This window comes from Brassica oleracea, chromosome C8, assembly GCF_000695525.1.
Source record: "Brassica oleracea var. oleracea cultivar TO1000 chromosome C8, BOL, whole genome shotgun sequence".
Classification (NCBI taxonomy): Eukaryota; Viridiplantae; Streptophyta; class Magnoliopsida; order Brassicales; family Brassicaceae; genus Brassica; species Brassica oleracea.
The window spans coordinates 39,124,080-39,148,505 of record NC_027755.1 but is presented as its reverse complement, the minus strand read 5'-3'; the positions used below and the strand labels follow the sequence as shown (position 1 = coordinate 39,148,505).

Sequence of the window (24,426 nt, the reverse complement as noted above, 5' to 3'; positions counted from 1 at the left end):
ACTCTGTAACTATCCAGGGTCTCTTCTTAGAGATATCAAAGGTCTCTGGCGTGTTGCCTTGTTAATATAATTACTACTGTATACGGATGATGATGGCACGAAGCTTGATCTTGACAAGAAACGAGAAATTTATCTAACAATCCAGGACACCATCAGTGAACTAAGTAAGTGTATTTTGATAAGTGATATATAGCACTGAAGATGGAAAATTGTGAGACAAGGAAGAAAAAGTGTTAGAATGTGTTAACATAACTGTGTTTCTTGCTTAATATCACAGGTCTTGATAACGTGTGGGATGAAAAGCCTCTGATGAGTGGAGGTAAAATCATTGAAGAAGTTCAAAAGGGAGGACAAGTTACTGCAAAGCAAGACAGAGGACCCATTATCCGTTTAACAAGCCGCTGCTAACAAATCATGAGACAACTCGAGCCTAAGTATGGCAGCGGTCTACTGGCAGCTGTATGATGCAACCGACGTGTTCCTCAGAAAACACCTAAGAATGGCCAAAGTATGCCAGAGGCCTGTGACACAGCGGTCTTTAGACGAGCAACAATCTGCTGCAGACCCCCAGCGGCCTTGGCACACCGCGGCGAGACTTTTGTTGATTTATTCTCGGGTCAAACCCGGGTTTGTCGGGTTGACCCGGTTCGAGTTTAAGCTAATATAAATACATTTTAGACCTAATTTTAGGAGTTATCTTGTTATCTATCAAATCAAAAACCACTTTTGGGTGAAAGATCTAATCTTGATCTATATCATTTGTATTTGTTTGATTACTTTGATCATATGTTTAGTCTTAAATCAACCAATGATTTAATGTCTATCATGATAATGAGTGAGTAGTTATCTTTGGATTCATGGGTTAGGATGATTATAATGAATAAGTGAAGATCTATAGTGTTTAGAGTTAGATTAATCTATTTTTTTGTTTGTTGAGTGATCTTAATGCTAGTTTATTGTTGGCCACTCTAAACTAGAACTCTAGACATTTCACACTCGGAAGGTGTTCGATGAAATGTCTGAGCCAACTCAACCTTGCTCTTTGCTTGCTTAATCAAAGACATTTGATGTTAGGAAAGCTTAGATAGTCAATGGACATGTTTTTAATGATTGATTGAATGACACAAACCAAAGACATTTGATTTGATGTTTGATCAATGAGAATAAATGAGAATTTATCTTGACAAAGAACTTGTTTAGGATTGTTGTCTAGACTTAAGGAAATATGTTGATTGATACCTTACCTATCTAGATTGGATCTTAGTCATTTGAAGTCAAATTCCTAGACCCATGAGTCTTCCTTTATCCTATTACATGAAAGTTTGCTAATTTATTGTTTTAGAGTCTTGTTAGTTAAATCATATCACTTTATTACACTGATTGCATTTAGATTAGGCATTAATCTGTATTATGTTTGCATCATGGTCACTTATGATTGGATTGACATATTTTATGTACTACATTTATTTGATACTTGGATTTTAAATAAAGTCCTTATCAACCATTAAGAATCATGACAGCAAAATTGCAATTGCATTGTATGGCTGCATGCTTTGTTGAAAACAAGAACCAAAGGTCAGTCTTCTTTTCATGAAACAAAATTTGTGCAGATGTTTATCAAGGTTTTTATGTGTTCTAACTAGTAATAATGATTAGATACGATGTTTGATGGAGAACCAATTATCTTTTACCTCTAAAGTCCATTGAGTAGAGGAAAGTGGACTTAAAGAAAACGATTTCTACGGAGTTTTAGAGAAGGAGACAAGTGGACACTACAAGGTTTGAAATGTGTAATCTTTTCTTGTTGATATTGAAATGTGTAATCAAGGTTTTTTATGTGTTCTAATAATGTGTAGGTACGATAATGGATGGAGAACCAATCCTCTCTTTACCTCCCAAGTCTATTGAGTTGAGAAAAGTGGAGTTGAGTAAAGAAGAAGTTGATTTCTACAAGGCCTTAGAGAAGGAGACAAGGGGATTCTATAAGGTATGACACTAGTATTCAGCATATACTCTTGTTGATATTAATGATATAAATATACAATGTATGCTCTTGTTGTTATAAATGTGATATAAATATAAATATGCGTGTTATCAGGAAAAGGAAACAGCTGGAATGGTGAACAAAGATTTTAAAGAAGTTTTGGCCAGGCTGATGCGTCTTCGTCAAGCTTGCAATCATCCTCTTCTCGTATCCTCCGGTCTCCTATGTACATCCTCCTCAGCTGAAATTGCTAGGAATCTTCCATATGGTTCCTCCAAGCTTAAGGCTACTCTAGAGATACTATCAGATGGTTTGGTTCAGAAAGGAGTAAAGACTCTGGTTTTTACACAGTGTACAAAGATGCTAGACCTGCTTGAAGATAGTCTCGAAGAATCTTCCCTTCAATATAGAAGATTTGATGGGAAAATGTCAATGGAATCAAGACATAAGTCAATTGAAGAGTTCAAGAACCTCCCTAAGGTAATTATCCTACTTAGACATAGATCTTGGTTTAAAAAAAGCATAAAAAGATTTATTAAGTTTAAAGTTAGTGTTTTTCTGATCCTCTCTATTCACGTGAACTCTAGGCTTTGGTCTTTGGTGTTTTTCTCCTCTTTTCTATCACTGATGGTTTAACTTCTGTTCTATTCATGCCTATGCCTATGTTTATGCCATGTGCCATTTAAATAACAAGTTCACATGATATGTAAACTAACTATTTTTCTTTTGGCTAGGTTAATGTGATGATATTGTCTTTAAAGGCTGCTAGTGTTGGACTAAACCTTGTTGCAGATTCACTGGTACTTATCATGGACCCATGGTGGAACCCACTACTGAAGATCAAGCCATTGATCGGGTTCTATGCTTTTTGGTTCACTTGTGATATATTATTATTATAAGCTGATTTACTCACAAAACTCTTGACAAACTCTTGCAGGAAAAGAAGAAAAAAATGGTAGCATGTGCATTTGGAAAATGTGACCAGAGATTCTCTGTGGAGTATTGGGAGCATCTCCTAGTAGTTGATTAGGTAGCTACAGTCTCGTTGCTCTTCCAGATATATGTCTTTTAGTTCAAACATATTCTTCCCCACTCACTATCCAGCGATCCAACACTATGCGTTCTGGAAGACTTGTCCTCTGCTTGTCCAAAACATGTTGTTGCATTCTGCTTCTCGCTCTAATAGCCCCTTTCAAATTTCCACCTATAGCTTTAAAAGAAGAAAAGGCACAGAAACTGACATCAAAGACAATGTATGTTCAAGACTGCTTTGTTTCATGCAATAAAGAAAAAAAACGGTTAAATGTGATCAAGACAATGTATGTTCATTCAGTTTCATTCACAGTCAACGTATATGTTCTTTATCTCTTTTGTCTCATAATCTGGGGATGAACTGCCCCATTGAGGTACTCCCCATTCTCTAAGACGACTGGTCATCCAAGACACTCAATCTTTTCACTATGCATTCATTCCCATCCTCAGATCGAGCTCCAATGGCTCAAGTTTCTGGAGCAAACCAACACAAACAGTTTCAGAAACGTTCAAGATTCATCTTTCACAGAACTTATGGACTAGTGCAATAGGTGACATACCGATATATCTGAGACCCAAACCCAAACACTATCCCGGCATATCATTGGTTCCCATGAATATACCTGGCATTTATGACCATGAACTTGTGATATCAACATCTAAGCTGTCTAGTTTATCTCAAAGACAATAAAAAACCTTCAAGCCATCATCCAATCCACAGAAAAGGGTTTGTCCATCTGGATGAAAAGCAATTGAACGAACTCCAGTAGCCTGTGAAACAAGGGACACCACATGCCAGGAAGAAGATTAGGTTTGTTACATATTACGAAGTGTATCCAAATATAAATTAGTTCTACGTCAGATTATTTGCCGACTGTTCTTGTTACAAATATAATTATAAATTTGTCAATGTATGAGGTCTTCTTTCAAGAGAAAGACAAACGACACCCTATCTCCACAACAAGTCATGTTATAAGTCAATAGACATCAAATCTAGTAGAACAAAACTTCACAAGCTCAGTTACCTCTGGTCTAGTAGATCCAATCAATTCAAACGTTTCCAAATCTCAGAACTTCACAGTCCTGTCAGCAGAACCTGAAGAGTGAAAGACGTAGTAAATGAAATCAGAAGATCTCAAAACAGAACTTGTAGATGTAATCAAAACAATTAACTACTAAAAATGTACCACAAAAACTCACCAGTGGCTAGGAGAAACTCAAGAGGGTGGGAGTCTAGGGAACGGATAGGTCCATCATGAAACTTAAACTCATGCAAGAGCTTTCCGGCAGTTATATCCCAAACCTATTGGATAAAACAAAATGTACATTGCTACAATAGCATTTACTGAAAACAATGCACAAGTTCCACTTGGAGATACTGCTTCTCTTACCTTTACAACGTTGTCAAGTCCACCAGACACCAACCAACGACCATCAGGAGTAAATTTGACAGTACTAATGCCACGAGTGTGACCTTTATACGTTTGGATGCATCCTTTCTTTCTGATATCCCAAATCTTTAGATTTGCGTCACTTGATCCAGACGTAATGTTGTGACGGGCGTGAGAGGAGCAGATGCGTAAACAGATGAATAAAATCGATGTAACTACGACACAGATATTTAACGTGGTTCACCTTAGGGCTACGTCTACGGGCAAAGAGAGATCTTATTATTGGAGGCGATATTGAGCTTACAAAGTGCAAGTTTAGGGTTACTTCGAATACAAGATATATATAGTAGCATCTCGCATCTAAAACCTTAGACTATACGGACTCATGGACCTAAGCCCACGATCAGATGTAACATCCATAATAACTTGATGCAACGCTCTTGATGCAACCGAGTCGGTATGATGATGTAACATCCATCGCCTAGATGTAACATCCAGATTCAAGGCATATCAACAAATCTCCACCTTGACTTGAATCCTCCCAATAACAGATGTACCAGATGCACCTTCAAGTGCCAGATGTACCATATGCGTTTCTCTGCGCCAGATGTACCAGATGCGTTTCTCTGCGCCAGATGTACCAGATGCACTTTCAAGTGCCAGATGCGCTATTAACGCCAAATGTACCAAACAGATGTGTTCTTCAACGCCAAATGTACTATCACTCTCTTTGTCTCAGATGTCCCTTCGGACAAGATGTGTTGCTATCACGAACCAGACGTCCTTTAACGGCAAGATGCTCAACTAGAGCCAGACGTTCATCATCAGCCGGATGTCCCAACAGACTAGATGTCCCAATGGACCACCCCAACGGGCCAGATGTTCTTGCGGACCAGATGCCCCAACGGGCCAGATGCCCCAACGGGCCAGATGCCCCAACGGACAAGAAGCCCCGACGGGCTAAACCATATACGTGGTGAGATGAACATTTGCAGTGCACGAAATACAGATAGGTTTATCTGAAGATATCATGAGCCTTGTCAACGCCTCATTAATGTAGGCCTTCTGTGACAAGAACAAGTCCTTCTCCCTATCTCTGAAGATCTCCATCCCTAGAATCTTCATTGGTGCACCCAAGTCCTTCATCTCAACTTCAGAACCCAGAAGGTTGGGAAAGTAAAGTTGTTATCGGATGAGAGATAAATAGGTTTCTTTTGGTGTGTAGCAATCGTCGAGAGATTAGCTAAGAGTGGGTTTGAGAGCTTTGGGGATGGGAGTGGTGGAGGATGTAAAGAAGCCGAAGCGGTACAGATGGTTACAAATCCTTCCAGAACTTGTTCACATGCTTCAACAATAGAAAAATAAAGATCAATTTTCAAGAAACAGAGATACCCAAATGCAGTGATTGCACTGTTCATCACAAGAGACTCTGCAGCTGTGTTCGATATCTTGTTCTAGTCAGGTACTTTCGCATAAAGGACATGATCTCGCCATTGACATCGAAAGATCTGAGCTTTATTGCTGTTCTTGCATCGATCAAGTGGACGATCCTGACTTCGACGAGGCACATCGATCTTGCGTGTTCGACGAGATTCTGAGACATCAGAGGACTCTCGAGCACTGCTCGAAAGCTGTTCGAAGGGAAAGAAGGTGCTAACGGGGATTTGGATGATGATGATTATGATTGAAGCATCAGAGCATCCATGGGCCTTGACCATACTCTCGACGATGAGGTGTACCGATTTTTCTTCGAAGTGTTTTGGTTAGCTAACGATTGTGCTAGAAAGGAAACGCCTTCTTCTGTTGGAACAGTTTTGTTCTTATGTATTCATATCATAAGCCTAATTCTGAGAAATGGAAGATGATTGGGTTTTGTAGTACGTAATTTTTCAACACAAGGATCTTGATCTGAACCTTTGTTTTCACGACAAAGGACTAGAAAATTTAGCTTAAGGTTCATATCAATTTGAATTGACTCCAACAGAGCTTAGAGTTAGGAGGAAGGTTCGCTTAATCTTCCTTGTTAACTGTAGGCTTACTAGGAGAAGATATCGCTTTCTTTGATACTGGAAATTGTTTCTCTGCCTTATGTTCTTGGTAAATGACAATGTGGTAGTAGGCATTTTCTTATTTCATCAATAAACCTTTGCGACAATTTTCACAGCTTTGATCCATCTTCGGAATATAATGAGATGTCCCAAACACAAGTCAATCCCAAGGATATGGGAGATTAGATTTTTTACTCAGTTTTCTGCGGCTGCGTCTGTTCGTTTGGTTATTTGGTTGTTGTTTGTTTTGCAGATTCAGCCGCAGCTTGTTGTTCGTTTCAACGCAAGACATAGCCGCAACCGCAACAAATAGATTTAGTTATGTTTGTTTGGTTGTCGCAGACGCAATTTTCATTTAGTTCATATTTTAATTTTATGAATTTTATGAATTTCTAAAATTATATTTTAAATAAATAAAATGTAGTTTAAATTTATAAAATTGTATTTTAAATAAATAAAATGTAGTTTAGATTTATAAAATTGTATTTTAAATAAATAAAATGTAGATTGAAATTTGTAATATTTACATTTATCAATATATTATATTTAATTAGTAATAAATTTAACAACATTTTTTTATCATTAACAAAAGCTAAATAATACATCAATTCTTAAATAAATAAAACAAATATTTCAAATATCATATAGAACTAGTGTTTTCTAACCAACCGAAAGTATTTATATATGCAAAGTGTTTATGAATTTGGTTTTTTGATAAACAATTTTGATCTATTATATTTGCTTTTAGTAAGCTCTTGAGCTTTTTTGAATATCGTCAAGAGTCTGTTGTTCAAATCCAACCCAATTTTTTTTCCTTTTTTAAATCTTACCCATATAAATGAGATTTAGTCCAAATCTCTTCAAACTCCAACCCAAATTTTTAAAATCCACATTTCAGTACACTCCCTTAAGTGATCTGTTGCAACAAGATTAACAGCCAAGGCACAAGTTCAAGTAAATAAATGTTCAAGACATCAACCTGTAATATTGAATAAATCTTCAATATGTCATATACACAATGCAACGAGACCCATCTCATGTCTGATACTAAAAATAGAAATAAGACACAATACACGTGATCTGGAGAGCAACGGTAGTCTGAACAGATTCTTGTTCCTGTAAACAACAGAGACCAAACTCTATCAAGAAACGTTCCAACTACAGACGACAAATCATCATCAGCAAAGAGACTCAAGAAACAAACCTCACTAAAGAGGGTCTGAGCTTGGAGAGAGTCTGAGCTTGGAGAGGAACAACAGCTTGATCACTGCCTCTGCAAATAGTCAAACGCTTCAACGACGAGAGTAAAAAAAAGAAGAGATCAGACATCTCTGAATTAGCACAGACCACAGAGTCAAAACTCAACACTACCGCATCAAATAGAAACAACTTCAGACATTTACATTTTAAGTTCATCACATCAAAACAAACAAAGATCAACAAACCACAAGAGATTACCCATCAGAGACCAATCATAACAAAGCTATAGAGATTCCATCAAGTTCAAGACATCAAGTTCAACCAATTTGGTCGTTTTCAAACCAGTACGCATGATATATATATATATATATATATATATATATATATCAAGACACAATGGAAACAAGACACAATGCATTGAAACAAGACAGAGCCAAGACACATATCAAGTTCATATAACGAGACCAATCTCATGTCTCATGTACAAATTATCCAAAAATGGACATGAGCTTTTCTCACCTCTAAAAGCAGAACTCACAACCAATCAAAAGTAATCATAAGCTTCAGAATCAATACGCATAGTAAACTAAGACCAAACTCGTACAGCATCAATCAATACACAGAGATGGAAGTAATGAAACCGAGTAGAGAGTCTCACCGTAATCTTCCTCTGTGATGGAAGAGATGGGAGTGAACACCTGTTGGTATATACCTGCAAACACCAAACCAGAGAAACCCATCAAACATCTGAATCGCAAATACATCTGAATAGCAAAACCCATCAAACATCTGAACTAAGACATGAGCTTTTTGTAAGAGACATGAACCTTACAAGAGAGTGAGAGACAGACGAAGCTATACCTCAACGAGAAAAGGAAGATATGGGTTTGGAGAAGAGAGCTTCGAGATGCTATGGAGAAGAGGGCTTCGAGATGTTATGGAGAAGAGATATTCGAGATCGAGAGAGAGAGCTCGGCTTTACACAAACCTAAGCATCAACAAGCTATCATCACTTCATCAACCTAAGACTCAAATCAATATCTGGTAAGTTATTCAGAGACAGTTACCTCGGAGAAGAGAGAGCTCGAGATGGAGAGAGCTTGAAATGGAGAGAGCTCGAGAGAGAGAGAGCTCGGAGAAGAGAGAGCTCGAGATGGGTTTTCTTCAGGGAAGAGAGAGAGCTTGAAATGGAGAGAGCTCGAGATGGAGAGAGCTCAAGATGGAGAGAGCTCGAAATGGAGAGAGCTTGAAATGGAGAGAGCTCGAGATGGGGAGAGAGCTCGAGATGGAGGAAGCACGAGATCGAGAGAGATGGAGATCGAGAGATGAAAAGAGCTCGAGATGGAGGAAGCACGAGATCGAGTGAGATGGAGATCGAGAGATGAAACCTGCGTCAATCAGATGCGGTTGCGTCAATAGATTATGTTTTTTTGTAAATAATGAATTAGGTTAAAGGTAAAATTGTAAATAGGTTAAGTAGACGCATAACTTACGTCGCGACCGCGGGTTTTATCGGTTTTAATGCAGCGTCAACCAAACGAACATAATTTTTTCAGAAGATTGCCGCAGCCGCAGACGCAGGTAGCTGCGGCAACCAAACGAACAGCACTATTATTGTTGACATATGTTTCAGATGGCTCCAATGCACACGAAGACAGTTCGTGAAGTTCCTCAATATGAAATCAATCCCAGCAAGCTTGATTTCAAAGGTAAAAAACATGTCTGTGTCTTCAATGAATCTCTTTTACCGATCTGTGAGAAATATGTGTACATAACTTGCCCATCCACAACCCATCATACCACCACTCTCTCGTACAGCTTGTTTTGCTCTATTTATTATCTTATATAATTTATATGCATGTTTAGTGTTTATTTGTTTTTAATTATCCATTTGTCCATATCTAATATTCTATTGTGTAGTGTAACATACGAAACACATTCAAAAATGTTTTTTAATTATCTACTAAATTTTCACCGGCGCTTTTTTTATTGAAAATTTTACTAACCCGCCAATTCACTAATATGTTTAGCTATGGACGTTCAGATCTGTTCAGTTCCAAATTTTTTTCTTGATTTTCGATTTTTGCCAATTCGGTTGTGATTTTGTTTATTCTGTTCAAAAATAAAAGAATTGTTTGGTTATTTATGAATTCGAGTTTAGTTTTGGTTTGGTTATTTTGATTTGGTCTGATAGCAACGTTAGGAACCTGATAAAATTTGAGTTCAATTCGGTTTATGGTTTCCATTTTTGGATATTTTTAATAATTCGAGTAAAATCACATTTTGGATTTTGTTGGATACTTTCTCGGATAACTCTGATAAATTTAAATATTTCAAATATTTTTTTTAATAATGCACAAATCTCTGAGCATTTGAAGAAATTGAGAGAGGGATTAGTTCACTAAGGGTATGACTGGTTTCCCCGCTACCACCAGCAAACACAGTTTTGCGGTTGTTAGCGGTTGTTGCTGTTTTGCAACAATCTCTCAAACCGATCTAAACCGCTCTAAACCTCATAAATTCAAAAGTTGGTTCCAACTAGCGTTTGCGGTTGCGGGAGGATAATTTTTTTTTAAGACAATATAAATACAAAAATAAAAATATTCAATAAAAATACTAAAATATATCTATTATATTTTAATTAATATTATAAAATTTTAAAATAAAATAATTTTTATAATTTTTAAAAATTTAAAATTATAACTTTCTAAATATAAATTTTATATTTATTATAATATTTTTATGTTCTGATATTTTTATAATTATATAAAATGTTAATATTGTTAATTTATTTTTTAACCGCTGATGAATTTGGTAGTTAACTAGTCATAAGTATCCCGCAAACGCACCAATTTCTAAAAATAACTTTAGTTTTGGCCTCCGTGACGACCTCTGCCTCGGCACCCCCGGCTTTTGCGGCTTCTTACCGTGTGACATTGCATATCTTGAACCTTCTGAGATGGTTTCAACTCTCTTCCATGTCGTGATCGTTGGGCCATTTCATATTCATTAAAATGACATATACAATCATCTGTGAGAGGAGTAAAAGACAAACCTCCAGAAGTGGATGGTGGAATATCACCTGAAGCTTCGGGTGGAGGCGTTAAAAAACACTCCATGTGACTGGAAAATCTCCCAGAGTAGTTGCATGTTCTGTATTAAGCGGAGCATTTTCAAATAAGGCTGAATTGCTATAAGGAGTGGCTATTACTGTTGCTTTAAAGATGGTGGCTGGAGTAGATTGTTCTGACTCAGTAGTTGTTGGGAGGATTTCAACAAAGGATGAAGGTGAAAAGCCTAGTACTTGGCCATCAGATACTGATGTAGACTTTAAAGTAAAAAAAAAACATTCCATGTCGAAAATTTATATAAATATAGTGTGATATAAAAATAATGTAATATTTTGGAAAAAATTGAAAAAATATTTAAAATATTTATTAATCCATTCCAAAATAAAATATCATATAGATGTATAAAATTGAATATAAACACAAATCAAAAACAAATTCATGTATAAAATTGTATATAAACTCAAATAAGAAACAAATTGAAATAAGCATCGGGCTTTTTGGGGCCCAATTTTAATAACCTGAGCCCATAGACTGCTGGAAATATATTATTTCGTACATTACGTTTTTCAAATTCCACTCATTAGAGAAGGCAAAAAAAAGGTGAAAAAAAGAAAATTTCAAATCGGAGGAAATATCGGAAGGAAGATGGCGGGATCCCTAACTGCATCAGTCCACCGAGGAAACGCGGAGGCTTCAGAAACTTCCCGATGGCTAATCAGCTTCGCTCGGTTTATTCCGTTTCCGTCTCCTCCATCTCCGTATCCAGGACTCGTTCCTCTCGGAAAGAGGGAGCTGAGCTCGTCGCCCATAGGGACGTGGCTGTCGACGTCCTTCTCGAAGGTGTATCTCACTCTGGTGGACGAAGTGAACGGATCCGATGCGATTCTCTCCGTCGAACTCGCCGGCAAAATCCTCGTGAGTTGAAATCTCCGTCTCTCTCTATGTCGTTCTCTCTTTTGATCGGATTTGTTAGTTGCGACTGCTGGATCGGTGTTCGCGATGATTTGAGCTTAGTAGATTTCGTGAATCTGGATCTCTATCCATGTTTGATTGTAGATTCATGGACTAATTTGACTTCCCTGGTATGTAATTTTACAGGAAGAACACTACATTTCGAAGCTGAACTTCTCGTGGCCTCACATGACGTGCGTTTCTGGGTTCCCATCTCGTGGCAGCCGAGCGATTCTCGTTAGCTACATGGATTCCGAAAACGAGGCAACCTCCTTACACTCGATTCTCTTTTGGAAATTTTCTGGAATAAACATACTGTCTAATGTGCTTGTTGATAATGGTTCACGAGTTAGATACTCCAGCTGTGTGATTGAAAGCCTATTGTTTACTGTGATTGTTAAGCTTCTTCTCCAGATTCAAAAGTTCGCTTTAAGGTTCTCCACATGTGATGCAGCTGTAACCTTTGTAGCAGCTCTCAAGGTTAGCCATTACTGCAAAGAGCTGCTTTATACATGTTGATTTTGATAGAATGATATCTCATTTGCTTTTCTTCGAATTATAGCCAATGATTCATGTGTTTGTTGTTCTGTTTGCAGGAGAAACTCAGTGGCTTTGAGGAAGCTGGGATACAGGAACATGAAACCAGGCCCGAGGCTAGTTTCCAGTCAGATTACAACCCTGGAAATGAGATTATCCCCAGGTTAGATCACATTACTGTGTTGAATTTGTACAAGTGTTTTAGCCTTTAGATATGGTAAGGACAGCCACTGAGGAAGAGCCTAATATATTTAAACCTCCTGATAGTTATGTTCCTGAAATGCTACCAAGGCTCGAGTGTCAACAATCCTTATACCCACAACAATTCGCCACTGAGGAAGAGCCAAACATGGTTAAACCTCCTGAAAGTTATGTTCTTGAAATGCAACCAAGGCTTGAGTATCAAACTTGTCAAACATTCTATGAACCACAAATCGCCACTGTGGAGGAGCCAACCATGGTTAAACATATTGGTAGCTATGTCCGTGAAATGCAACCAAGGCTTGGCTATCAAGCTGGACAAACCTTATACCCACCACACGCCACCCTTAGTCAAATCCCTAACGATCCTTTCATTAACCTCCCTCCGAGTTTCACCACCTTACTCTCTGGTTGCTTCCCCAACTCCTCTCTAGGTAATCTCCACAACTGATCTTCGCTTGTTCTACTTTAAAGATAGATAGCTTCTTTCATACATTTTATTAACAAGTTTTCTTCCCATGAAACCGGCTATAGATGCAGGCCAAGCAACTGTAAAGCAGGATCCTGATCTAAAGTCACAGATACTGGTAATAGCATAACAAGTCGAGTTTTTATTTCTTTCAAGAAACTCTCTTTCTACACAGCAACACAGTTCTAATGATTTCTTTTGGTTTTTGGGATTCCAACCTTTTTTGTTTTGACAGAAGCACATGGAAGATTCTTCATTTCAAGGTTTGTTTTCTCTCCAATATTTACACAGATAAGCTGTTTCAGAATTTACATTTCAGCTTGCTTCACTCAGATTTCAAAACTCTACAATCTATATATGTAACAAGCTGTTTCCTCATTATCCAGACATGCTGCAGAAAGTTGAGAGAATTATGGAAGAAATCGGAGGTAACTGGATTCTCTGAGTTTCATCTCGTCTCACATATACACCATCTCAATATACTATTCCAAATCCAGTACTTTGTTTCATGCAACATATATGGTTTAATCTTACACACATTTTAAACATTGTTGATTTTCTTTCTACTTGTGAATGAGAACACACTGACATTTCTGAATATCAAATGCACACCCCTAAAAATTTTCTTAGTTATATCAAATTTCATTTCATTTTCCTTGTTATCAAATTTGAATACCATATTTCTGGTTAAGGACTATATTATAACTTTAATTTTATGAATACGAAATTTCATTTTAAATAAACGTCTAACAGAAAAAAATTTAAAAATGTGGTTAAAGTTTATGGATCTTAAACCGGTTCCAGATGGCGAGAGAAAAATAATCGAATTTCTTTTTGTGGTAATCTGGTTCCAGAGTGTAGAATTTAAACTTAAATTACAGCTGTATAATATTTAATTTGTATGGGATTTGTTGGGCAAAAACCCTGTTATTGAACGCGGTAGGCGCTAGTCGGGCGGTCGGATTGGGCCTAGCGCCTAAAGAAAAAATCGGGGATTAATCGGAAATTATGCGGGGCGAAATTTTTAGATGGTTTACTATGTTATAAAACATGTTAATCTTTAATTGTGTATAACATTAATACATTTTCATATTTATGATTGTATAAAACACACAAATAGAATATATAAATTTAATATAGTGTAATTTTCATCAAAATTATGAATATAAATGATATTTATAAAATTTTAGATCAAATAAATAAATAAAAATATTATTAAAACTAAAAAAAAATTAAAAAAAAAAAAAAAAAATTAGGCGGCTAGGCGGTCATTTAGGCGGCTAGACGGTCATTTAGGCGGTCTAGGCGGAAAAAATCGGATATCCGATTTTTTAAACCGATTTGGCATAAATCAGGGCGGAAAAGTGACTCGTAACGCCTAGACGGCCGATTTTTAGAACAGGGGGCAAAAATAAAAGAATAATGTACAGTATGTTTAATTTGGACTCAACGCGAGTAGTATTCAAATATCAATAGGTCAATGAATACGACCAAAAAAGCGAAAAAGAGAATTCAATCATAATGTTTTCGAATTTCCTCGAAAGCTTATACGATGGCATCGGAGACGATGAAGCCGACGACGACGACGACGAGAACATCCCCAAAACTCCAACGGAGAGACACGTCCCCGAGAGAAACGCCGATCGTTTGCCTCCGATGTCACCGGAAGAGGAGGCTCAAGCGCGCGGCGTGAAAGACGACCTGTCGGAACTCAGCCATACCCTCACGCGTAAATTTCGTGGCGTCGCTAACTTTCTCGCCCCGTTACCGGAGAGATCCTCCTCCGATCTGTCGAATCCCAGATTGAGCCAATCGCGTTTTTCAGATCCCGAATTGAATCAATCGTCGTCTTCCGATCCCAGGCTGAATCGCTCGTCGTCTTCCGATCCCAGGCTGGATCAATCTTCGTCTTTCGATCCCTGGCTGAATCAACCGCCGTCTTCTTCAGATCGGCCTGAATCGTGTGTCGGAATTGATACGCGAGAGACAGAGATTAGAGCTAGGAGCTCGGATACTATGGAAGATAAAAGGTTAGAAGACTTACGCGATGATCTGGAGGAGGAAGAAGAAGAGGAAACGGATGAAGAAGAGGAGGAGGAAGAGGAAGAAGAGATGGATGCGGTTGCTCTTACGGACGAAGTGCTAGCATTTGCGAGGAACATAGCAATGCATCCTGAAACTTGGTTAGACTTTCCTCTCGACCCCGACGAAGATCTTGATGGTATAACCTACACTCTACTCAATTTTGGACTTGAAAAAAGATTCTTAGTTTTTTTGGCCTTTAGTCTTCATGGATTGACTTATATGTGTATTGTCAACATCAATATGGTGTTGTGTCTTCTTCTTGTAGATTTGGAAATGTCTGATGCACAAAGAGGCCATGCTTTAGCTATAGAACGTCTTGCTCCGAGGTTAGCTGCATTAAGAATTGAACTCTGTCCGTGCCATATGACTGTTGGTTACTTCTGGAAAGTCTATTTTGTTCTTCTCCTTTCACGGCTCAATAAACACGATGCTCAGCTTTTGTCTTCGCCACAGGTTAACCACTCACACGATCATGATTGTTGTTGTTGGCACTCAATATAACTCTTTTTCTGTTTTGTTTACAGGTGATGGAAGCAAGAGCGTTGTGGATGAAAGAGCTTCAGAATCAAAACAGTTCCCCCAAAACAGGGTATGGAGATATTCTTAAGGAGGAGATTACACCATCAACTTCGAGTTACTACAACCATGCTCCTCCTGAGTTTTTGTCTCCACGAATATATGCCTTTGAACCTCCTTCGATCATGTATCGCGATTTCGAAACGGCAGATCGCGGGTCTGAGAATGCGGAGTTCATTGATAAAGCTGTTATCGAGGAAAAACCAATTCAAAAGAGTGCAAGCCTAAGCGCGGCACCCAATGCCGATGATGAAGATGATGATGATGATTGGCCAGAAGAGGAAGACGATGCTCATGATTGGGCTCCAATGTTCACAGGGAATGAGGATGATGTTTCTTTCAGTGATCTGGAAGGAGACGATGATATAAGTAGCTTAGCGCTCAAGTCTAAGACTACCTCCCAAAAAGGAACATGAAACATACATCTCAGGTCGTAACGAAACTGGCTTGTTGCTTTTATCTTACCTCAAGATCAAATCAATGGAACTGAATATAAAAGGATTTGTGCCGAGTCAAAGCGTGAGTTTTTGGGTGTGAGTTTGATTGTTTGTCAAAAGGAAAAAAAAAAAGGTTTTGAAACATGTACAGAAGATTTTTTCAGCCACTTCAACTGCATTTGTATTTGTTCTCTTATATCACCAATGTAAGGAAATATTGGAAGCTGTGATATATACTATGTGAAATGTCTTTAGTATCTTGATTACATGTTAAAGATCTCAATACCATTGAGAAAGATCAATTTGCAGAAGTTAGAATGCGGAATTAAACTACTGATGATCAAAGAAGATGATAAAGTACTTTACCAACTCTGCTAAATACGACGCCGTTTCGATGAAGTAAATTAATCAGTTTATTACTTTATTTTAATGTTGTGTGTCGTCGTCTCTCTCTCTCTCTAGCTATTATGAAATCGTCAGATCGTGAATAAAAAGCCTTTTATCGAGCTGCTAACGGATGATCTCAGCTCATTCTTCTCTCTGACGTTTGCTCCTTCTTCTCCGGCGAAGCGTAAAATTCGTTAGATCTCGTGGATTAACTTCTTCTGTTTGATCGGATCTGATATCGCAATCCCTGGAGAAACCATGGCAGGGGCGGCCTCCGCGCTGTTTCTGCTCGATATCAAGGGCCGCGTCCTCGTGTGGCGCGATTACCGTGGCGACGTCACCGCCGCTCAAGCCGAGCGTTTCTTCACCAAACTCATCGAGAAAGAGGTTTCTCTACTCTTCCCAATCTTTGATTTTCTAGATGTGCGATTTGGTGGATTTGTATTCACATATTTGATTTCTAGATGTTCCTTATGAGATTTTCTCGTGAATAAACATTTGGAACGAATTAGATTAGAGTTTGATCAGTGTTAATACAATTGCGATTCTCCTTGATGGTTTTGTTAATGTTATTGGCGCTAATCTTTCAGGGCGATTCACAGTCTAATGATCCGGTGGCTTACGATAATGGTGTGACCTACATGTTTGTACAGCATAGTAACATTTACCTCATGATAGCCTCCAGGCAGAACTGTAACGCTGCGAGTCTTATCTCCTTCTTGCATCGCGTCGTCGACGTAAGCTTCCCTTGATATTCAATTTTTTTTTTTGCAAAAAGAACACTTAACTGTTTCGAATTGATAACTGATCATTTGCGTGTTTATTAGGTCTTCAAGCATTACTTTGAGGAGTTGGAGGAAGAATCACTGAGGGATAACTTTGTGGTTGTGGTATGTCACTGCTTCTCCCTTCTACTCTAGTAATACTCTCTTGATGAATTCACATGAGGCAAACAAATATTAGATGCTGAAGTTGTGGCTTGTGTTGGTGGCAGTATGAGTTACTTGACGAGATGATGGACTTTGGTTACCCTCAGTATACTGAAGCAAGGATCCTTAGTGAGTTCATCAAGACCGATGCTTATAGAATGGAGGTTACACAGAGACCTCCTATGGCTGTCACTAACGCTGTTTCTTGGAGGAGTGAGGGCTTACAGTTTAAGAAAAACGAAGTAGGTGCTTAGTTTACAAGCAGGGAACATTTTGTTTTTTGTATTTTGTTTAGGTTTCCAAATGTTTTACAGACTGGTGTTTTTTGGTTTCTAGGTTTTCTTGGACGTAATAGAGAGTGTAAATATCCTTGTGAACAGTAATGGGCAAATTGTGAGGTCTGATGTCGTTGGAGCATTGAAGATGCGAACATATTTGAGGTGCGTTTTCTACTGTATCAACTAAATCATGTTAGATAAAAATTCACTTCTCGTTGACTCTCTGCTTCTTAATCCATGGTTATTACAGTGGAATGCCAGAGTGTAAGCTAGGTCTGAATGATAGAGTACTACTGGAAGCGCAGGGGCGAGCAACAAAAGGAAAAGCAATTGATTTGGAGGACATCAAGTTTCATCAGTACGCTTTCCACTTGCTAACTCCAAACAATCTCTGACAGTCACTTATCCGGACCACTGTTTTGAGTTCTACGTGTCTTTCTTCAAAATGCAGGTGTGTTCGATTGGCACGTTTTGAGAACGATAGGACGATATCTTTCATACCACCTGATGGGGCTTTTGATTTAATGACATATAGACTCAGTACCCAGGTTTGAAATGTGGAATATTGCATGGATGGCTTTTTCTTCCTTCTTCAACAAATTAAAAATCTCATGAAATTTTCCTTCTTTTTTACATTATACTTGTTCAGGTCAAGCCTCTTATATGGGTCGAAGCTCAGATAGAGAGGCATTCCAGAAGTCGTGTTGAGATGCTAGTTAAAGCTAGAAGCCAGTTCAAGGAAAGAAGGTAACTACTAATCCTTGCTTGATATCTATGTTTTTACCATAAAGTGATAAAACGTTAATTTTCTACAGCACTGCAACGAATGTTGAGATCGAGTTGCCTGTACCAACTGATGCATCCAACCCCACCGTAAGAACATCTCTAGGGTCTGCCGCATATGCTCCCGAAAAAGATGCTCTGGTTTGGAAAATCAAATCTTTCCCTGGGAACAAGGTAAGTGCTTATAACTTTTAAATAGTTTTTAAACGTAAGAACTGACCATATAATGTTGAGTGTCTTGACTTTAAGTTTTGAAACAATGTAGGAGTATATGTTGAGAGCAGAGTTCCATCTTCCAAGTGTAACCGCAGAGGAAGCAACGCCTGAGAGAAAAGCTCCTATCCGTGTCAAATTTGAGATCCCTTACTTCACTGTTTCAGGAATACAGGTTAGTATATCTTGGGAATTTTCTGTTTCTGTACTCGTTATCTGAAACCTTGAAATTGAAGAATCCTAATGCGTGTGTTAATGCAGGTTCGATACCTGAAGATCATTGAGAAGAGTGGGTACCAAGCTCTTCCGTGGGTGAGATATATAACCATGGCTGGTGAGTACGAACTCAGACTCATGTAACATGAGATCTGTGTTGTTTTTTGTTTTTTTTTTTTTTATTTACGCCATTTGTCAAGAAAAGAAACCAGAGGAAGATCAAAGAAAAGGAAAAAAAAGATTTGAAAAATTTAGCTGATGAAAATTACGGTGAAATGTTGTTTTGGGATCCATATTTCTTGTGAATTGTCTTCATGGTGTTTCTCTCTTTATTTTTCCTGTAAGCTTTTTTATGACAATTATTTTGGTTAAAATTGTTAAACAAGCAATTTTGTTTGATCTTTTAGTCTTCTGACAGTTCTTGCTTTCTTTTTGAGGAAGATAACGTATTAACACATACGGTAGATAGAATCTGACTTATATCCTAATGGGATTCAGATTAGGCAGTAAACCACCAACATGACAACAACAGAAATGTATTATAAATTTTACAACGAAAGGTTACACCATACAACAAAAACGAGAGAGCATAAGAACAGTGAACATATCTGAACTGATGAATTGCCTAAAGAATCAAGGCCCAACGTCCCTAAACACTTGAAAACGAAAATAGATCAATGTACAAAGCTGTTTTTTTTTTTTTGTGGGGGCCATCAACGAGGAGAGCTAGGACAACGAGGAGATTGATTAGGGAGAGTCTGAGGAATCTTCCTAAACACATGTTTTCTGCAACGTTGGAAGATACTATCGTATATAAGATCAAACTGAACTCCAGCTCTCTCTCTATTCACTATGAACGTTATGTGATCTGCTTCCACTATCTTATAATACCTGCAATCACCAAAACAAAACGTCCCATTCAATTTCCACTCCTATGGACTATATCTAATCTAATATTGAGATTCACTCACCAGATCCCAGGTTGTAACGTTTGACACTCCGAATCACTCCTTATGAACCGGCTCGGATGCTCCACAGGTAACCTCGGATGCGTCATCGATATTGTGTTCATTGCCCCATCATTCTCTTGCCACTCCTCATCCCTTCACATTCCATAACATTTTAGATCCCATCTAGAACTTCAAGAACGAATGTTTTCAAAGTTTGAGTGTCTTACCTGTAGCCTTTATAAGGAGGAGAAGCATCTTGAGGGAACCTCCACTGACTCATCTGAAAGACACGTAGGAAAAGCATCGGGTGTATTCCAAGAACACCTGAAGGAACCGTCATCCCCATCATTCTGCGTGTGCGTTTAGTCGCGTAGCTGAAGTAGTAAGTGCTTGGGAACGTCTGGAGATTGGAGTTAAGACTTGTGGACCCTTGTATCGTGAGATCAGGCAAGATCCAGTCACCAGTAGCAAAAGGACCTGAGTTTCCCACAAGGCAATCAACTAGACCTCTGACTCCTGTTGTCTTCCAAGAAATGTTGAAGTGATCAAACCCGAAATTGTAATAGTTCTTTAGCCATGAAACGTCCAACCAATCGTACATTATCACGCCTATACGACATATCTGCAACAGACATATCGGTTTCATGCTTATTCCGTCATCTGTCCTGTAATGACAAAGATAAAGAGTGATAAGAACCAACTAATCCCAAGAACACACATTTGCTTTCAAGAAGGAAACTAACCTCATGCCATCTAAGTAAGTCCTTGTAGTACCATTGAATGCTCCTGACAATGAAGTCACACTCAGAACCCAATTCTCATTCGTTTCTTCAAACCCTTCAAAAGCCTAACCATCACCAGTTTCAGACATACATGTTAGCATCAATCATCAACCAAAGCTTTTAAAACCATTAAAGTCAAACCTTATCTGCAAGCATTTGCTGCAACAAGCGTATAACTTGCGCACCAGCTGAATGCCCCACAAAATGAATAGGATGATCCTCATCCCACTCAGGGTATTGCCCTAAACACACACACACACACATACCAAAGTCAAGAATCCACATTATTAGTCTCCGAATGAGAGTTTCATATCAAAACCTAACCTTTTCCATAGTCTCTTCCAAACCGAGAATGTCCACAAGCTTCACTATGCTCTTCACCAAAATCAACTCTTCCTCCTTTTAAATAATAAAACAATTCCCTTGCCCTGAAAAAACAATTGTTATTACCATCAGCATAATGATTTACACAATAAGATCAAAAATGTGCAATTCAAATACCTATCATAGATGCTTGTTAAAGATCCCAAATCAGGAACAAGAACCCTCTCATCTTTCTTCTCAGCACCACCAAAATATGATAACCCTCCTAACCTCTGATCAATACAATAAAATCAAAACCCACAAGAATCTAATAAAAACAATATAAAGAAAAAATTGAGTTTTTTTTTGTGCATTATTATTACCCCTTTGCCAAATCCAAAGATCCCATGGACCAATACAATAGGAGGCAGACCTTCAACATTACTTTGACTTTGATCTGTTTCTCCTCCTACATTTGACTTGAACAGATAATCACTCAACTTCTGGGAAACATCTCCGGCCACAGCGGTGCTGAATATATAAAACCCATAAATCAAATGCACCACAGAGCTCACGAAAAGCTCAGCGAGTTGAAGACATGTCACCATCCACAACTTTATCATCATCATCTTAGAAGAACAAAAAAAAGGAATCTCCTTTATCCTATAATATAGACTCCCCGAAACAGGGGAGGCAAATGCAGAGAGACCCTCGTGAGGTTTCTTCAAAAGAACATTAAAGGATGCTCCTTTGAGGGAAGAAAAACCCAGATTAAAAAAAAAAAGAACTTTGAAATTTTCCCGAGAAAGTTGGCAACGTCTCTCTCCGTCTCTTATGTATTATCCAATGTTATTTTGGCATCCACTTGTATCTATTGCCCACCTCTCACCCAATCTTTTAGCTGAAGCACGCCATGTGTAATGAGTCCTCACCTCTCCTCTGCAAGCTCCTCGAGTTTCCGCAAATATTGTAATAGGAGGATTCCAAGGCCCACTTTTAGTTTATTATTTTTGTTGTTATTATTTTTGCTGGATTCTTATTGGTTGAGAGAAACGGCGAAGCACGCTGGATCGGCGCTGGAAGATTGGTGCATGATAGTAGTACCAAACTGTATCTTTCTGCTTTGATGTAACCTTATCCTGTTTAATCATCCAAAACTAAAACTTGTAGTTAATACGAATTTAAATCCTGTTTATTCGACATTTATTATTTATCATTTATATATTTGTTATTTAAATACGAATTTTTAAGAAGGGTACCTGTATAAAAATTAATGAACAAGAATGTTATTTCAATATATCGACAACCATAAGTAATTTCTATGGGATGGGTTGAGATGTAATATACGAATTGCATCTAAAATATTTGTAGCGATAAAAAATTTTGATCACAATAAATAACAGCTAAAACAAGAGATCATATTAGAGCGGCAGCAAAGTTGGTTAAAGTTAAACTATATATATATATATATATATATATATATATATATAATTAATAGGAGGATATTCCAAACTTACAGAAGAACTCACACTAATCTTCAAATAATAATAAATTGATGCTATATTTATGTTGATTCAGTTTCCTCGGCTAACGGATTTGGAATCTAATCTACTTAGATTACTAGTATTTTGTTGTAAAAAAAAGTTGTAGTAAATTGATGAATTAAGATTATTTTTTTCGTTGTTTTAAACTATCAAAATAATAGGAAATAATAAGGAGATGTTACACTTATAAGATTTGTATATAAGTTTGAAGCACTAATATTATTTTAAAAATACTAAACAATGAACTATATATAAATAAAATAAATTAATTATTGGAAAAAAATACTAATCATAAATTATATTGAAGGCAGATTTTTATTTTTAGAATGGGTCTTACACAAATACAGAATAATCTTAAATTGATGAGATTTTTCTTTTAAAAAATAAAATAAAATATTTTTTTGGGTAAAATCAAAGCATCAAATATAAAACCTGTGCAAATAGAACATACTAGTACAATAAGTTTATGGGCCGAATATAATTGAATGGGCCTACCGAAATGTGTTTAATTTGAACATACGAAGATCATAAGAACATAACTATCTTTTTCTCTGCAAGTGTTTTGAGCTATTACCGAAATGCTGAGAGGGTTTAAGCGCAATTTAAAAACGTCTGGGCTAAATGTAGTAAAAGTTAAATCTTGGGGTGGAAAGTATAAGAAATTGAAAGTTTGTAAGGGGAAAAAGAAAAAAAAAAGTGGACCTGTCAGACTACCGTGCAACCACCCTAGCAAGGGTCAAGACCAGACTAGGTAGCGATCTTCTACAGTGCGGAGAGCCCGAAGACAATCTTAACCGTTAATCACACTCAGATCGCACAGCCATAATTCATCAACCAGGGTTATAGGGCATGTCTCCTTTAGAAATCAAGGACACAGAGGTACTTCCTATAGAACAGATCCTGTTCAAGTAAGGTCGTGACCACTCGTGCTTTCTAGACATTTATAAAGTAGCAATATATTCTCCGTATCTTCGATGTGGGACTTTAGTTCCCAACTTACTACCTCCTCCTGTGACACGTGTACCTAAATTAAAATGGTAACGCAAAAAACATCTTGTACCAAAACCAATTATATATGGTTTACGATTGAACCGATTTTAATCAATGCTTTTAGCCTTTTACACTAATAACTAAGATCAATCAATTTCGAAACGTTAACCACTAACACCAGAAAGAAGCATAGTTAATGAAACATTTTGTATTATAGCTAAATAAAATTACAATAAATATTCAAGTTCTGGTTAAAAATCTTTTCTTTTTGTAACATCGGGTTACAAATTCAAAAACCCAAAAAAAAAAACAAATGATCAAAATTTTATGGTCTCTGTTACACATGAGCTCTACATCAGGCTCTTGTCTTCTTGTAGGATATGGAATATTGCTTATCGTCGCCTCTCTTTCTAGCAGATTTATCAAAACCACTTTGCTTTACCTTCTAATCAGAAGATTTGGTAGTCTCTATACTGATGAAGTGATGATCCTCCACTTGAAGAAATCTTAGACTTTTCCAAAGCATCAGCTTCTTTGCCACCAATAGCAAATTGTTCAAGCAGCTCAGGATGAAACTCTATCTGCGCTAAATTTGTTTTGCTGCTTCCCTGAGATCTTCGTTTACTGATACATTATGAGGTTCAAGCACTCTCTGCAACCAATTATATTAATCAGATATTTGTGTATGTGTTTGTTAACGTTCAAGAGAACGTAGAAGTAATGTGGTAGTTTTGCCAACAGAACTTACTTCTTCCAACCGAGGGAAGGTGGATTCAACCGCTGTTGAGGTCTTCAGGAACAGCTACTGCACCTCATAGACAAGATTGATTTTCTTCTTTGTGGTTCTTGCATATTGGATTCATTCATGGCTTCAAACGCTTTTTAAATAGATGGTGAGTAGGGAATGTATTTAGGTTGATGGAGATGGATCTGCTGATTCATGGAAGACAATTCGAATGTACACAAACTTATGACAGATCTTTTTGATTCATATGAATTAGTTACAATATCATAATTATACATAATCTTGTAGGCTTTTGTTCTTCAAAGAGTAACGTCAAGACACTAT

The 24,426-nt window shown here is 37.5% G+C and overlaps 5 protein-coding genes and 2 long non-coding RNA genes across 9 annotated transcripts; 3 read left to right on the top strand and 4 right to left on the bottom strand.

Annotated features, from left to right (window-relative positions):
* Positions 1–2,924: 2,924 nt before the first annotated feature.
* Positions 2,925–3,813, bottom strand: LOC106311374. The gene is made up of 3 exons (XR_001264003.1): positions 3,577–3,813; positions 3,328–3,490; positions 2,925–3,194 (listed from the first exon to the last, which is right to left on the bottom strand). It is a non-coding gene; the product is annotated as an uncharacterized LOC106311374 (long non-coding RNA).
* Positions 3,814–4,083: 270 nt separating this feature from the next.
* On the bottom strand, positions 4,084–5,553 carry LOC106309368 (katanin p80 WD40 repeat-containing subunit B1 homolog). Its single transcript, XM_013746399.1, has 5 exons — positions 5,374–5,553; positions 4,965–5,033; positions 4,408–4,533; positions 4,217–4,319; positions 4,084–4,112 (listed from the first exon to the last, which is right to left on the bottom strand). Exons 1-5 carry the CDS (start codon positions 5,551–5,553, stop codon positions 4,084–4,086), a joined length of 507 nt encoding a protein of 168 aa, XP_013601853.1.
* Positions 5,554–7,326: 1,773 nt separating this feature from the next.
* Positions 7,327–8,924, bottom strand: LOC106310755. 2 transcript variants are annotated; one of them, XR_001263864.1, is made up of 5 exons: positions 8,723–8,924; positions 8,517–8,643; positions 8,314–8,367; positions 7,660–7,745; positions 7,327–7,571 (listed from the first exon to the last, which is right to left on the bottom strand). It is a non-coding gene; the product is annotated as an uncharacterized LOC106310755 (long non-coding RNA). The 2 variants fall into 2 exon arrangements; XR_001263863.1 differs by having other exon boundaries at positions 7,660–7,728; positions 8,723–8,923.
* Positions 8,925–11,307: 2,383 nt separating this feature from the next.
* On the top strand, positions 11,308–13,493 carry LOC106310002. 2 transcript variants are annotated; one of them, XM_013747194.1, is made up of 8 exons: positions 11,308–11,641; positions 11,825–11,941; positions 12,092–12,157; positions 12,274–12,377; positions 12,482–12,849; positions 12,950–13,002; positions 13,120–13,147; positions 13,271–13,493. In XM_013747194.1, exons 1-8 carry the CDS (start codon positions 11,372–11,374, stop codon positions 13,327–13,329), a joined length of 1,065 nt encoding a protein of 354 aa, XP_013602648.1. In that variant the 5' UTR covers positions 11,308–11,371; the 3' UTR covers positions 13,330–13,493. The 2 variants fall into 2 exon arrangements, with proteins under 2 accessions (XP_013602648.1, XP_013602647.1); XM_013747193.1 differs by having other exon boundaries at positions 11,318–11,641; positions 11,825–12,157.
* An 845-nt stretch (positions 13,494–14,338) lies between these two features.
* LOC106307269 lies at positions 14,339–16,221 on the top strand. The gene is made up of 3 exons (XM_013744171.1): positions 14,339–15,105; positions 15,235–15,422; positions 15,494–16,221. Exons 1-3 carry the CDS (start codon positions 14,406–14,408, stop codon positions 15,959–15,961), a joined length of 1,356 nt encoding a protein of 451 aa, XP_013599625.1. The 5' UTR covers positions 14,339–14,405; the 3' UTR covers positions 15,962–16,221.
* A 406-nt stretch (positions 16,222–16,627) lies between these two features.
* LOC106307948 (AP-1 complex subunit mu-2) lies at positions 16,628–19,083 on the top strand. The gene is made up of 11 exons (XM_013745046.1): positions 16,628–16,756; positions 16,960–17,106; positions 17,197–17,259; positions 17,364–17,540; positions 17,635–17,738; positions 17,827–17,934; positions 18,028–18,124; positions 18,226–18,323; positions 18,392–18,533; positions 18,625–18,747; positions 18,834–19,083. The coding sequence occupies exons 1-11, from the start codon at positions 16,628–16,630 to the stop codon at positions 18,930–18,932; spliced, it is 1,287 nt and encodes a 428-aa protein (XP_013600500.1). The 3' UTR covers positions 18,933–19,083.
* Positions 19,084–19,308: 225 nt separating this feature from the next.
* LOC106307976 (lipase) lies at positions 19,309–21,845 on the bottom strand. The gene is made up of 8 exons (XM_013745081.1): positions 21,207–21,845; positions 21,022–21,116; positions 20,845–20,948; positions 20,662–20,762; positions 20,482–20,585; positions 19,966–20,403; positions 19,760–19,891; positions 19,309–19,679 (listed from the first exon to the last, which is right to left on the bottom strand). Exons 1-8 carry the CDS (start codon positions 21,450–21,452, stop codon positions 19,502–19,504), a joined length of 1,398 nt encoding a protein of 465 aa, XP_013600535.1. The 5' UTR covers positions 21,453–21,845; the 3' UTR covers positions 19,309–19,501.
* Positions 21,846–24,426: the final 2,581 nt, after the last annotated feature.

What these genes read in the sequence shown, in the direction of transcription:
- LOC106309368 (XM_013746399.1), bottom strand. Translation starts at nt 5,553, where the DNA reads ATGAAGGACTTGGGTGCACCAATGAAGATTCTAGGGATGGAGATCTTC. An exon ending in GGCACTTGAAGGTGCATCTG is followed by an intron (nt 4,534 to 4,964) that starts GTACATCTGTTA and finishes GCAAATCTAAAG; the next exon opens with ATTTGGGATATCAGAAAGAA. An exon ending in TGAGTTTCTCCTAGCCACTG is followed by an intron (nt 4,113 to 4,216) that starts GTGAGTTTTTGT and finishes TTCACTCTTCAG; the next exon opens with GTTCTGCTGACAGGACTGTG.
- LOC106310002 (XM_013747193.1), top strand. Translation starts at nt 11,372, where the DNA reads ATGGCGGGATCCCTAACTGCATCAGTCCACCGAGGAAACGCGGAGGCT. An exon ending in GGAAATGAGATTATCCCCAG is followed by an intron (nt 12,378 to 12,481) that starts GTTAGATCACAT and finishes ACCTCCTGATAG; the next exon opens with TTATGTTCCTGAAATGCTAC. An exon ending in GGAAGATTCTTCATTTCAAG is followed by an intron (nt 13,148 to 13,270) that starts GTTTGTTTTCTC and finishes CTCATTATCCAG; the next exon opens with ACATGCTGCAGAAAGTTGAG.
- LOC106307269 (XM_013744171.1), top strand. Translation starts at nt 14,406, where the DNA reads ATGTTTTCGAATTTCCTCGAAAGCTTATACGATGGCATCGGAGACGAT. An exon ending in CCCCGACGAAGATCTTGATG is followed by an intron (nt 15,106 to 15,234) that starts GTATAACCTACA and finishes TTCTTCTTGTAG; the next exon opens with ATTTGGAAATGTCTGATGCA. An exon ending in AGCTTTTGTCTTCGCCACAG is followed by an intron (nt 15,423 to 15,493) that starts GTTAACCACTCA and finishes TTTTGTTTACAG; the next exon opens with GTGATGGAAGCAAGAGCGTT.
- LOC106307948 (XM_013745046.1), top strand. Translation starts at nt 16,628, where the DNA reads ATGGCAGGGGCGGCCTCCGCGCTGTTTCTGCTCGATATCAAGGGCCGC. An exon ending in CCAAACTCATCGAGAAAGAG is followed by an intron (nt 16,757 to 16,959) that starts GTTTCTCTACTC and finishes CTAATCTTTCAG; the next exon opens with GGCGATTCACAGTCTAATGA. An exon ending in TCACTGTTTCAGGAATACAG is followed by an intron (nt 18,748 to 18,833) that starts GTTAGTATATCT and finishes GTGTTAATGCAG; the next exon opens with GTTCGATACCTGAAGATCAT.
- LOC106307976 (XM_013745081.1), bottom strand. Translation starts at nt 21,452, where the DNA reads ATGATGATGATAAAGTTGTGGATGGTGACATGTCTTCAACTCGCTGAG. An exon ending in TGGAAGAGACTATGGAAAAG is followed by an intron (nt 20,763 to 20,844) that starts GTTAGGTTTTGA and finishes GTGTGTGTTTAG; the next exon opens with GGCAATACCCTGAGTGGGAT. An exon ending in AGCAAATGCTTGCAGATAAG is followed by an intron (nt 20,586 to 20,661) that starts GTTTGACTTTAA and finishes GGTGATGGTTAG; the next exon opens with GCTTTTGAAGGGTTTGAAGA.